This window comes from Camelus ferus, chromosome 8, assembly GCF_009834535.1.
Source record: "Camelus ferus isolate YT-003-E chromosome 8, BCGSAC_Cfer_1.0, whole genome shotgun sequence".
NCBI classification, from domain to species: Eukaryota; Metazoa; Chordata; class Mammalia; order Artiodactyla; family Camelidae; genus Camelus; species Camelus ferus.
Window position 1 is genome coordinate 51,442,321 of NC_045703.1, and position 13,799 is coordinate 51,456,119.

Below are 13,799 nucleotides of genomic sequence, written 5' to 3' on the forward strand. Positions count from 1 at the left end.
GCCCATCACCCCAAGGTCACCAGGAACACCTGAGGTTAACGGGGTTAGGTTTAAGCTGCTGCAACAAGGGATCCTGTACACCATGGGGAATCATGGGGCAGCCAGTAAAAGGGTGGGTGTCAGGAGGAATTATTGTAGGACTTGAACCTGAGTTAGGTAATTTGGGAGTGAGTTAAAGTAATTGGGGGTTCTGCTCAAGGATTGGGTACTATCAGGAAGGAGGAGGTAATTCTAGCATTGAGCATCTTGGTTTTTCTCTACCCAATGAGACAGATAGATTGTCCCTGGAGAAAAAAACAGGAGTCACTTACTGGCAAAGATGATATTTGTTCATATTTGTAATTATACAGATTTTTTTTTCTTAATCTCTATCCAGGTGTCAAGTAGATTGGCTTTCATCTTGTTCCATCACCGATGTTAACATTCTGTGCAATTGTTTATGTCCCCAGGGGAACACACAGCTGGCTGGTAGCAACTAGGCTGTTGCCACATGTCAAGGATAATTCTTGGCCCGCCCTGCTCAGGTCTTAGCATTGTCAGGTAGTAAAACAAAGACCACCAAAACTTTGAAGAATGTAAAGGCTATATTCATTACTGTGCAGCAAGGGAAAATAAATAAGCTAAACTTTTTTTTTTTCCTGAGTAGTTTGCTAAGGGAAAAATCTAAAAATTTTAAGTACTAGAAAGATGCTAGTAATAGCTCATGGCAAGTTATGCCATTAATAATTTAAAAATAGCCATCGGGGGAAGTTAGAATGAGTTTGTTGGTCTATAAATGATACCATTGTTCATTGGTTCAGAAAGAATAAAAAAAAAATGTCCAGTAAGGGCCTGCCTGGCATCTGGGGTTCAAGTTCATGGTTATTTAAACCTGGATGGCTCTAATGGCAGCTACAGGGACCCCTATCTGGAGGGCAACCATATGACCTGGTTTACCTTAAATAGTCCAAAGTTATGCCTGTTGTGTAATTATTATTGTAGACACTCATGCTGATATCTTCTAGGAAGTACTGGTGTGAGTGGAATTTTTTTTTCACTGCATAGCACATAATAAATATTTGATAAATATTAGCTTTAAAATGGTTGGCTTGCTTTTGGAATTATCAGCGCTAAGTCTAGTTTATGATGCATTAAGGAACGCTGAGTTCCTTACATCAGAAATTTTACTGTAGATTGTTAGGGAAACACATTGCACAAACGTACATTGCAAATGAACACACATGTTTATTAGGAGCTAAAGGTTATATATTTCTATCAGTCACTGAGAAAAATGAAAACATTTCTGAACCGTATGACTCAAGGACAGGTTTCAAATGGAAAAAAAATAATTCATGTGACATGCATATGGTTTTCTAGGGTTTCTCATTGAGCTCTGGATCAAAGATGGCTTTAGGTATATTGTTACAGAGCGTAATGAGTTTTATAGGCTTCTCATAGTCTTACTTGGTTTTCCAATGCAATTTCCCTGTCATAATTCTGCCTCTAGAGACTGTTCATTTTGTTTGGTTATGGTCTTTCCCATCATGATTCCATTGCCCTAAGATGGGGGTTCCATCACTGCAGGAGCTGGGGTGCAGCACTCTTAGTGCAGCCTCACTGGGAGACCTTTAAGTGCACAGGGTCAGATAATGCCGTTCCCTTGGCTGCTCTCACTCTGGTGGTTCTGTTAATTCTCCTTAAGTTTTCACATCTGCATAGTTTCTTTTGATTTTACTACCTTAACTCCCTTTGTTTCTATTGGCTAAAAGGTAACACCTCTCCTACTTTCTAAATAAGTTCTTCCTCTGAAATCACACTGCGATCTTTACTTCTTCTCAGCAACCATTTCCAACATCAGTGCCCACATACCTCTTAGAGCTTTAGCTCTGTAGGAGCATGTACTCAGTATACGTTCAGTCTCTCAGGAGAATTCAGAAAATGCATTCAGGTACGCAGAATAACTCGCATGCATTGGAGATGCGGTATTAATAGAGCTCTAATTAGGCAAGTTGAGTACCATGATGCTGTTTAAATCCAAGAATTTTTGGAAGGATAATTGGCTTAGAAAGGTAATTATTCATTCTCTGCCTGTTGGTCTCCCGCCACCCTCTCCCCACTTCCTCTCCCCAGGATAGAATGTCAGATGAATCTATACTTAAGCATCCTGGAGTCAATGAGGCAAGGCTGAGAGTTCACATTCTGTGTTCTGATTCCATTCCACTCCCTATGCAGTTCACTCCTGCTCTCCTTTTTCTAACTAAATTTGAATCTTTCTAAGGAAGGCAAAGTAAAAATGGTTCAAAACAGAACAAAATTCTAAGAACTCTAGAGATCCTGGACGGACTGCCTCACAGTAAGGCACTGCCTCACCTTCATGGTCCACTGGTCCACTCACAAGAGTTGTTCTCCATGGATCATGGGCCTGGGAGGAAATCAGAGCTGAGCAGAGAGTGAGACCAGTAGATACTCAATCTGCCATGAAATGTTCTGAAGAAAGGCCAGGCAAAGAGATGCACAGCCCTCATAAGTGTGCAGATTTTCCCTGGTGTGTTTTGAAAGATCTGACTGGTTTCTAGGCTCCCTTCAGCCATGTGCATTCCATCGATGTGTCTGTCTGTAGTCAGACAAATATGAATTGTACACACTGTTCACACACATGTGGATCTCCTGAGGGGCCTACGTGGAAGGTGCTTACATCTCAAACAGTTCCTCTAATGACATGACTCATGCCAGGCCTTGAGCACCCATTTTTCCAGACTGCTGCAGCCCACAGAAAAAGCTGCCACGTTTGGTCTCCAAGGAGACTCCCGGGCCAGTTTCCCTGGCAGTGCATTCTCTCCATCATCCAGCCTGATGCCTTGGTGTTGCCGTATTGCTGCAGCTCACTTTGCTGAAACGTATTCATAGGAACCTTGACTGCTTGTACCTTTTCTCTGGGTTTATTTCCAGTGATTCCAAAAATTAAGACTCTTTACTATCCATAGTTAATTTTAGTTCTGTGATGTTTGACAGTTTGACAGATAAAGAGACTTTTTAATAAGGCCATTTAATTATTTTTCTTAATAATGAGTCAAGTGATTGGTCAGAAAGACCACATACCTGGATTTTAATACTTTCTGGTGACTAGGCAGAAAACTTAATCTAGGTAGGAGAGTGTACATCCCATAAACTGTCTGATTTTTTTAAATCTGGTTCTGTTGAGGAACCCCATAATAATAATTATGAGAAAACAATTTGTCCGTTGAAAAAAAAAGGTTGCTTTCCAAAAAGTAAAGAGAAGCTAAATGCAAGTTAGTAAAGCATTAACCTTCTAAAAGTTATCATGAGGGAGGAAGATATAGCTCAAGTGGTAAAGCACATGCTTAGCATGCACAAGGTCCTGGGTTTAATCCCTAGAACCTCCTCTAAAAATAAATAAATAAACCTAATTACCTCCCTCCTCTCCTCAAAAGAAATTAAAAGCTGTCATGGTATGTAGTCTCTTGAAAGATTTAGATAATTAAACATATTAAAAATAAATTTTTCTAGAATAAATTGTGGACTTTAGTCAATATGTCAATATTTGTTCCTTATGGTAGCTGGAAATTTGTTCATTAATGGTAAGATGTTAATAACAGGATAAACCATGCGCAGGAGTGGGTAAAATATGGTCACTTTCCATACCATGCTTGAATTTTCTGTAAATCTTAAACTGTTCTAAAAAGTAAAGTCTATCTCAGAAAAATCACCCTAACTGTATTAATTTGCTGGGGCCAGCGTAACAAAGTACCACACAGTACCACAAACTGAGTGACTATAACAACAAATGTATTATCTTGTGGTTCTGGAGGCTGAAAGTCTGAGATCATGATTTCAGCAGAGTTGGTTTCTTCTCAGGACTGTGAGGGCAGGATCGGCTCCAGGCCTCTCTCCTTGGCTTGTAGACAGCCGTCTTCTCCCTGGGTCTCTTCACTTTGTCTTCCCTCCATGTGTATCTTTGTGTCCGAATTTCCCTACTTTATAAGGACATCAGTCATGTTGGATTAGCACCCACTCTAATGACATCCCTTGTTTACCTGTGTAAAGACCCCACCTCCAAATAAGGTCATGTCTGAGGCACCAGGGGTTAGGACTGCTGCGTGTGAATTTGAGGTGGGGGGCACAAGTCAACCCATAACACCACCCACCTCCCCCCACCGACCCAAAAATGAGCCCTTCTGTAATGCCCAGCATTCTCCCAAGTGTTTCCCACATGTCACCTCTTTCGTTTTACTTTGTGTGCGTTTGTATGTCGGGTCTGTTCCTCTGCAGCGACGGCCAGCAGCTGCAGCTCCTGTTCCTAGAGTGCATCCTGTCCGTGCTCAGCAGCGCCTCCTCCTCCATGCAGCTGCACAGAGGCTTCACCGACCTCATCTGGTGAGCCCTCATCCTGCCCCCCACCCCACCGCCCATCCACGCCAGCCTGGAGGGCTCGCTCCTTCTAGCTGGGTCTGTGGGTCCCTTCCCACCGCATCTGTGACCCACTGGTTGTCTCATCTGTGTGTAAATGTTTTAGAGGTTAAGTAAGGAAATTGCCTTGCTTACATGCCCCAGACCGAATTACGGAGCAAGACGGATAATTACTGTAACAAAATATTCCTCCCAAGGCCGTCTTGAATTTGTTTACATCATAGGATCATGAGATCCTGGGTTCTAAATTATATAAAGGCACCAGAGAGTTGCACGGGAGAGGGTGGGGGGAAATTCACCTTTGCCAAAATTGAGCCTTATTCTCAGCCCTACCCTGGTACTCTCTCCATCTCAACTGGATTACTGGTCTCTTAATCACAGTCAGAGATGCACACAAGTGACAGGGCCCTCGGGCAGCCAGCTAGCTGCTCTGGGTTCCTGGGCTCATCGACAGGGAGAAAGTCAAATGCTGTGTGCCAGAAATTTAAATCAACCTCAAATGAGGAATACGAATAATTTTGTTATTTGTAGTAAAATGAGACTTTACAACTAAGCCATTTGGGATTTTGAATCTATTTTCATCACATAAGGTGGTTTCTGATACTTCTCTTAGTATTTTATTTAGTTAACCTCACCCTGAATTATGAGAAGTATTGTGTTGTATCCCTAGGAGTGATGCAGAGGCATGGAGCATGGGGGCAGAAGGCAGCCAAAACAAGGAGCAGGAAAGAACCCAGCTCTCACTCATCATTTTTGCAGCACCTGGGGTTGACCCTCACGATAGTATTCACATTTTACCCTTTGGCTTGTGGCCAGACTTACTTTCCCTTCATGTCTTCTCAGGAAAAACCTCTGCCCTGCGCTCATCGTGATCTTGGGGAATCCAATTCACGACAAAACCATCACCTCCGCTCACAGCAGCAGCAGCAGCGCGGGTACCAGCGTCGAGCCGGACTCTGCATCTCCAGGGGTCTCCGACCACGGCCGGGGCTCAGGCTGCTCCTCCACCGCGCCTGCCTTGAGCGGGCCGGTGGCTCGGACCATCTACTACATTGCGGCCGAGCTGGTCCGGCTGGTGGGGTCGGTGGACTCCATGAAGCCGGTGCTGCAGTCCCTCTACCACCGCGTGCTGCTGTACCCCCCACCCCAGCACCGGGTGGAGGCCATCAAAATAATGAAAGAGGTAGGGAGGCACTGAAGGATGCCACCAGGGTGCCGCGGGGTCTGAGCTCTTAGAACATGTTTGCCGGCCACCTGCTGAAACTTAATTGCTACCACACCGTATCTGGTAACAGATGCTCCCTCAGGTACTGTCTGTGCAGATATATATATATATATTTATTCAGCTTCGCCAAAATTGGATTTCAAATTGATTTTATACTCAGGTTGAACATTATCCAGAAAAGAGCTTTACTGATCTCTGATTGCTTTAGGAATCCTGTGTCTCCTTCCTTCTTATGCCTCCTTCCTCCCATATATGTGACTGCCTGGTTTTAAGGAGTAATTAGGGTTATTTTGAAGATACTCCAAGCAAGGATTGCTCTGCTTCCTTCTCACCCAGAAAGGAATGTGGTCAACATTTTTGCATCTGTGAACTTGTTTGTGAAGGTCAAATCACATTGACTTGCGCTACCTAGCACCAAAAAATCAGAGTAACAGAATTCCCTTCCTGATGATTTGTTTATTTTAAGCTGCTCACCAGTTTGTAAAAAGCTTAATTTGAATTGCTTGTTGGTGTTGTTTTCATGAAATTTGACTATGATCAATTATGGAAGGTTCTGACCCAACATTTCTAGAAATGAAGGAGCCATCCAGATTTACTTGCTGATTAAAAAAATCTCTGAGCACACAATAACAATTACCATTTTTTCTTACCTACTGTAGGCCAGGCACTTCACATATATTATTTTTAATATTCATAATAACTTTGTGAGGTTGTGTATAAACATTTACTAATGAAGAATGTTACTTTTCCCTGTTAGGGCTTCAGGCAATGGAGCTCAAAGGGTCGGCTGTCATATCTGATCACTGCTAGGTTGGTGAATGCAATACAGCTTTGGAGGCTAGTGACACTACCCAGACAGCCCTCCCCTGGGGGCCCGCCCCCGCCCCATTAAGCAGGTAGCCTGCAGGAGCAAGGGTGGGCTTTCTCCGAGTAGGTGGATCTCCGGGAAGAGGAAGGTGGAAGGGGCCACTGCACATGCTCATCTCCATCTCCTAAATTCACCAGTCAGATCAGCTAGTTTTTGTGTGTTTCCCCCGGTATCTAACACTGCAGGGCTTGAATCAGAATATTGTTTAATACATTCTGACTGAATGATGGATGGACCCAAGGACAGAACGTCTGCCAGGAGGGTATTTTGTAAGCAGCAGCATCCTCTCTTTCCCCCCAAGAGTTGACAGGCACCGCGGTTGTTGCTGCCCACGGTAGAGCCAGTTGATACCTGAACGCGAAGTAAATACTCTGCCTACGGTGTGTGTAGGTCTCAGTGTACTCTCAGTAACAGCTTCTTTACTACTTTCATAGATCCGCTAGCTTCCCAAGGTCAGGTGGCAGGGCAGGGCTGGAATTAGCCCCAGTGCCTGAGTAGAGTGTCCAGGTTGTGCTGCCCCACGGAGCACGGCAGACTCACCAGGGCCAGGTTGTTCACAGAAGCATCACCTCCACTTACCGTGGCAGTACCAATAATTTAGGAAGGCTGGTAACCTAGAAACCAGAATGTGCAGGGTTTATGCACACAAAGAAAACCGCCGGGCACTCAGGATGTTTATTTGCCCTTTTGGAGTTTGAACGCTTGATGTGTTATTTCTCTGTTCTAATTTGTCATTCTGCCCTGTACACTATGTGCCTATTAATCAGAAACATACAGGGCATTTTGTTTGTTAAAGTACATTTTCTTTTCTGCTTCTACTTTCCCAGAAAAACATTCCATAGTCAAAAAGAGCACCTTGCTTCTATTTCTCTCTCCCACAATTTGGCTTTAGAAAGAAGCCCCAGTCTGTATGAGACCTGCGATGCCCTAACCACTGATACCACATCCTTTATTCCCAGGCGAAGAAGCTGACATTAAACATGTCTTGATTTTCTTGATTTATTTGTTGAGAGTTCTCTAGAAGCCTAATCACTCAGTTTTCTGAAGCACCTGAGAAATAAACACAGGGTTAATGTGGCAATTAAAACATGTCATCTAATTTATTACTGGTAAAGTTGGGTTAGAGAATGTAACAGGATCCCAAGAGAAAGTGAGATTTCCCATTCCTGTGCCGCTAAAACTCACTTATCCTTCTAACAAGAGATGGGACACTAGAGGCCCAGAGACATAGCTGTTCACTTGGATGCAGGTCTGGCAGGCAGAGGGAGAGAGACAGGCTGACTTTACCCTCAGCATTATCACTCCTCTTTTGATGTCAAAGAGAAAAAATGGAAGCTTCATTTTTGCGTCTCCAAGAGAACCGAAGTTCCCAACTTCTGGCGGAAGAAAGAAATACAGAAAGAGAAAAACATGCAAAATTTTCTACTTAATATCCCTTTTCTTGCAAGTAAAAATCACTTTGAAAATAATGGCCATAAAATAGGATATCTCCTTAAATATATATAATTGATCTTTCCTTAAATTGATTTGGACTCATATTGAAATTTTCTGTACAGAAGTCTACCATATGAAAATAAAAATTAGTTTTAACTAAAAAATTATGAAAATTCTGTACATGAAAACTTGTGATATGCAGCCAAAGTAGTGCATAGAAAGATATTCATAGCTTCAATGACTTGTATCAAAAAATAGAAGGCCTAAAATTAATGTTCTAACTCCAACTTAGGCAGTTGGATAAAGAAGAGCAAATTAAATTCAAAGAAAGTAGAAAAGAGGAAAATTAAGGATAAAAGCAGAAAGTAATGTGATAAAAAGCAAATGTAATATAGTGCATTGATAAAGTGAAAAACATCAGGACTCTGAATAGACCAAGAAAATTAAACTCCTGGCAAAAGCAATTGAAAAATTCTAGAATAGGTAAAAACAGAAATAAAGATGAAAAAAGAGCATATAACCACAGATGTTGCAAATATTAAAGAAATTAAAGAAGGTATTGAGGCAACTTTAAGCCAGTAAATTTGAAAACTTAGGTAAAATAGCTAAATCCCTAGGAAACAATCTTTGAAAATAATGGCTGGAAGAAATTGAGGACCTAAATAGTCCTAGAATTGTTAAAGAAACTGAGTCAGTAGTTAAAATCTTTCCATGAAGGAAAAAATTACTGGCCTCATACAGCTTTAGAAACAAGTTATACTTATATTCAAAGAATGGGTAGTTCTGATAATACATGAACTTCTCCAGGGAATAGAAAGAGGGACTATTTCCCAACCCAGTCTTTGAAGCTAGCTAATTTGATAGCAAAATAAGATAGGGAGAAGGGGAAGTTAAATTGCAGGCCAGTTTTAATAAAGGACATGGAAGCAAGTGCTTTCTAGGTCTGTGCTATAAAATATTTTGAAACAATTCCTCAGGGGATTTAATTTGTCTGAGACAGTCCTGAACGCAGGAGCTGGGAACCTAAAGTACATGGCACGTCACTGCAGAAGAACACGTAGGTCTGATTTATTAAGATCTGAGTTCCAAATAGTTGTGTTTCTCCTTAGACTGATCACTCAGTAGAGAAAGTGCATGTTTATTTGATCTCATGGTTCTTGTGCTTTTTTTTTTTTTAATGATACTCACTTTTTTTTCTCCCTGTTCTTAAAGCTACTTGGGAGCCCACAGCGTCTCTGTGATTTGGCAGGACCCAGCTCCACTGAACTCGAATCCAGAAAAAGATCAATTTCAAAAAGAAAGTCTCATCTGGATCTTCTCAAACTGTACGATACATTCTCCTTTTACGTCTATATTGCTTGGCGAAGACTGCTTCTCTGAATATTCTTAATCTTGTTTCCAAATCCCTGAAATTGTATGAATCTACATTATATGAAATGTGAACACTTAACAGTGTACCTGTACCCATAGGAGGAGTCTTACCTCAATTTATTTTAATCATATCACTTCCTTATTTTCATATCAACCTAAAGAAACCCAGTGTACAAAGTGAAATTTACAAAAATTTTTCATTGGGGTTATTTTAGGGGAAAACTTCTTGATATATGGTACAGTAACTATAAGATTCCTTTATATGTAACCTCTGCTTAGAAAATGGAGTATTATCTGATTTGTAATCATTGTAGTCACCATGCATCTCTTCAGGAATACATTTATTTACAGAGGAAGGTCCTTATTACCCTATAGCCATTGTAAGTGTTTTCTGTTTGGAAAGCTGAACATAATACCAAAGTGAGATTATTTTATGCCTGTCCTTGTGAAGATTATAGATTCCCTTCTGGAATCTTTATTTGTACCCAAATAAACCAGACAACTGAGCGAGTCTGAATCAAGGCGGGCCACTTTCCAGCCTGAGCATGTCTGTTTCATTTATCGTTCATTTTATTTTGTGCCCAGATCATTTAACTTCGTGTAAATTAGGTGCCTGTTTTGAACACCATACTGTTCACAGTCTGACAGTTCTCGTTCGTTCTGGAGCGTTTTTCCGTGTTTCCTGCACTGATGCCGTTTTCCCTTTTGCACACTCCCAGCATCATGGACGGCATGACCGAGGCGTGCATCAAGGGTGGCATCGAAGCCTGCTACGCCGCCGTGTCCTGCGTCTGCACCCTGCTCGGCGCCTTAGACGAGCTCAGCCAGGGCAGGGGCCTGGGCGAAGGTCAGGTCCAGCTGCTGCTGCTGCGCCTGGAGGAGCTGAAGGACGGCGCCGAGTCGAGCCGCGACTCCATGGAGATCAACGAGGCCGACTTCCGCTGGCAGCGGCGAGTCCTGTCCTCGGAGCACACGCCTTGGGAGCCGGGGAACGAGCGGAGCCCTGACATCAGCATCAGCGTGACCACGGACACGGGCCAGACCACCCTGGAGGGAGAGTTGGGTCAGACCACCCCCGAGGACCACCCCGAAAACCACAAGAATGGCCTCAAGTCGCCCGCCGTCCAGGAGAGCAAGGAGCCGCTGAGTAAAGTGGCAGAACCGGAGGCCGTAGACCAGCCAGATGTGGTTCAGAGGAGCCACACGGTTGCTTACCCTGATATAACTAACTTCCTGTCCGTCGACTGCAGGATGAGGTCCTACGGGTCCAGGTACAGTGAGAGCAATTTCAGCGTGGACGATCAAGACCTCTCCAGGACGGAATTTGACTCCTGCGATCAGTACTCGATGGCAGCGGAGAAGGACTCGGGCAGGTCTGACGTGTCGGACATCGGGTCCGACAACTGTTCTCTCGCTGATGAGGAGCAGACCCCTCGGGACTGCCTGGGCCACAGGTCCCTGAGGACGGGTCTGTCTCTCAAACTCCTGAAGAACCAGGAAGCCGATCAGCACAGCGCCCGGCTGTTCACGCAGTCCCTGGAGGGGATCCTGCCTCGCCTCCTGGCCCTGCCCAGTGTGGAAGATGTGGACTCCGCCCTCCAGAACTTCGCCTCCACCTTCTGCTCAGGTTTGTCAATGATTTTTTTTTTTTTTTTTTTTTTGCTACACTGTCAACAAGAATATTCAGAGCATTTTGCTTAATGGGAAAATTACCGGCATGCATGAAGTTTGAACTGCTCAGAGCATCTTAATGAATCTTTGGGTCTCATATTGAAATAGAGCAGAGGCATGTAACTTACTGGTGGTGGTTTGTTTGAATTGCAGGGCAGTGGATGTCTGGAATACACTGGGAGGTTGATAAGGCGAGCATTGTAGAAAGCTGCCCCTGACTGAAACAAAGTGACAATCCATGATTCTCAAAACACAGAATTCTTCCTATGCTTCTATGCCTTGATATCTAAAAATCATAGAGCAATGTACTTTGGTATAACATGATGTAAACTATTTTGAATGAGGTCTTAGAGCAGGTGCAGGCTGTCCTCCCAAGATATTCTGAATTCCCCTGAACTTCACCTGGTGTGTGATGCTCCAGTGTGCTGTGGACCCAACCTCAGACCCTTCCTGTCTGTCGAGTGTCGACATTGTGGCCCAAATTATGTATTTAAACAGGAGTGCAGTGGGGCATATTGGCCAAAGTATACCCGAGCATTATACTAGGTTTATTGAAGGGCAGTAGATGGTCACCTAGGATTTTGGTGGAGGAAGGAGATTAAAAAAAATACAGGGAAGTTAGCACTTTGCACAGGGAGTAATGAATTTAAAGATACTTTTCTTGAAAGACATTTGTAAAGGGAGAACCCAGCTTTCTCCTTTCTGTGTAGGGAAAACCCCAGCTCTTCCCTACTGTGTTTCTGCTCTTTTATGAGTCACACAGAACACTGTACTTCTGATACTTCAGTTTACCAAATGTGTGGAAGTTTTCCCCCAAACAGCAATCAGGTCTCTGACGTCAGCTGGGTGTCCTACAGTTTAACTCAGTTCTTACGCTATCTACCCCCTATCCTGACTGCAGATGCCAGGCTATTACCTGTGCTTCTGACCAGCTGTTTATAAATCAGAGGTTCCCATGACCCCCTCCTAGGTTCAGTTAGTTTGCTAGAATGGCTCACAGGCCACAGGGAAACACTTATGTTTACCAGTTTATTAAAGGATATGATAAAGGATACAGATGAACAGCCAAGTAAAGAAATACATAGGGTGAGGTCTGGGAGAGTCTTGAGCGCAGGAGCTTCTGTCCCCGTGGAGTTGGGGTGTGTCACCCTCCCTGTGTGGATGTATCCACCAACCCAGAAGCTCTCTGAACCCCCTACTGTCGAGATTTTTATGGAGGCTTCCCCACGTAGGTATGAACAATTATTAACTCCATTTCCAGCTCCTCTCCCTTCTCTCGAGAATGGGCGAGTGGGAGTGGAGCCAAACATTCTATGCCCCTATCCAGGAGTCATCCAGGAGCCCACCCGGAGTCACCTCATTAGGACAAAAGATGCTTTTAGTGTTCTTGTTAGGAATTTACAAGAGTTTTAGGAGCCCTATGTCATGGATGAGATCAAAGATATATATTTGAACAAGAGATGTTCCTAGTGTTCTTCACTTAGGAAATTACAAGGGTTTTAGGAGCTCTGTTTCAGGAACTGAGGGGCAGAGACCAGTATATACTTTCTGTTATCTCACAGTGCTACAGAAAGAAAGCAGTTAATGGGTGCAAAAAATTTATGGCAGGAATAAATGATTGACTGACCTCAGGGTGGTCAACTGTGTCTTTCTCTGAAGTTCAAGGGTCTCGACCACAGAATATTGAGGTGGCCTATGCTCAGGACTAGAAAAGACTAACTTTGAGGACCTTGAGGACCAGCAGCAGAACTGTCAGTAGCCGAGATCACCTCTAGCTCTTCTACCACTGAGCCTCGATCACTTGTTTGGCGTTGTGCTTACAACATTTATCATCGTTATCAAGTCAACGCTTCCATCTTTCCTTTCCTATACTTTCAGCTCCTTGAGAACTGCAACCATGTCTGCCTCATTTTTGCTCCTCTAACAAATAACACCTCATACACATATACAAAATATTCTAGCCCGGTCACTGGAACTTGGTAGAAGCTGTTCAGAGGGAGCTTATTAAGCATCTTTAAGAAGCTGACCAGATTGTCCTTTGTCAAAAAAGGGCAGTTTGATCCAGGTATATTTAAGGAAGAACTTCTTTGTTATGAGAATGATCCAGAGTTGTAGCCAGCACCAGAGGAGATGCTTCTAATCTGGACTTTTTTGTAAATTTATTTTTAACACCTTTATTATGTTATGATTCCTGTGCAGTAAACTATACATATTTCAGATGTACAATTTGATGAATTCTGATAGATGTATACACCAGTGAAAACACCACCACAATCCTAGTGTACGTGTGCATCTGTCTTCCTCTTCTTTCTTTCTCTCTCTCTCTCACACACACACACAAATGCTTCTTCAGTCAGCATTTATAGAGAGATGTCACTGTGCTATGTGCTAAGGGTGCAAGATATGCATAGTTTATTCTCAAAAATATTTATGACTGCAGATTGATGAACTTGCTCTTTGATCACTAGAGATGTGAATCATTCATGAGTTGAAGGAGTCAAGGATAAAGCCGTAGTTGAAAGGGGTTTGTTAGGGCCTCTTCCCAGCTGGAAGTAGTCATGGGGAGAGGAAATCGACCACCTGCTCTCACCAGTGTGGTGTCCCAGCTGGTAAGGCAGACGGTCCAGCACACGTCAGTGATCCCCCCAAACAGCTGTATGTCAGATCATAGCACCACCCCTGGTTACAGTAATAATGGCCTGAGTCATCAAGAAATGGTAAAATTATATTTAGGCTCTTCTATTTAAAATGAAAATTAGCTATACAAAGTAACTCAGTTATAGAAGTTTCAGCATTTAAGTACGTAAAGTTTAGCTCTCAGAT

The 13,799-nt window shown here is 43.1% G+C and overlaps 1 protein-coding gene across 3 annotated transcripts in view; it reads left to right on the plus strand.

Moving 5' to 3' along the window:
* ARFGEF3 (ARFGEF family member 3) overlaps positions 1-13,799 on the plus strand; it is a 154,107-nt gene that overhangs the window by 74,485 nt on the left and 65,823 nt on the right. For all 3 annotated transcript variants that reach the window (XM_032485019.1, XM_032485021.1, XM_032485020.1), the window contains 4 exons: positions 4,270-4,374; positions 5,251-5,590; positions 9,147-9,259; positions 10,025-10,932. In XM_032485019.1, coding sequence (XP_032340910.1) covers positions 4,270-4,374; positions 5,251-5,590; positions 9,147-9,259; positions 10,025-10,932 — 1,466 coding nt within the window. The remainder of the gene's footprint in view (positions 1-4,269; positions 4,375-5,250; positions 5,591-9,146; positions 9,260-10,024; positions 10,933-13,799) is intronic.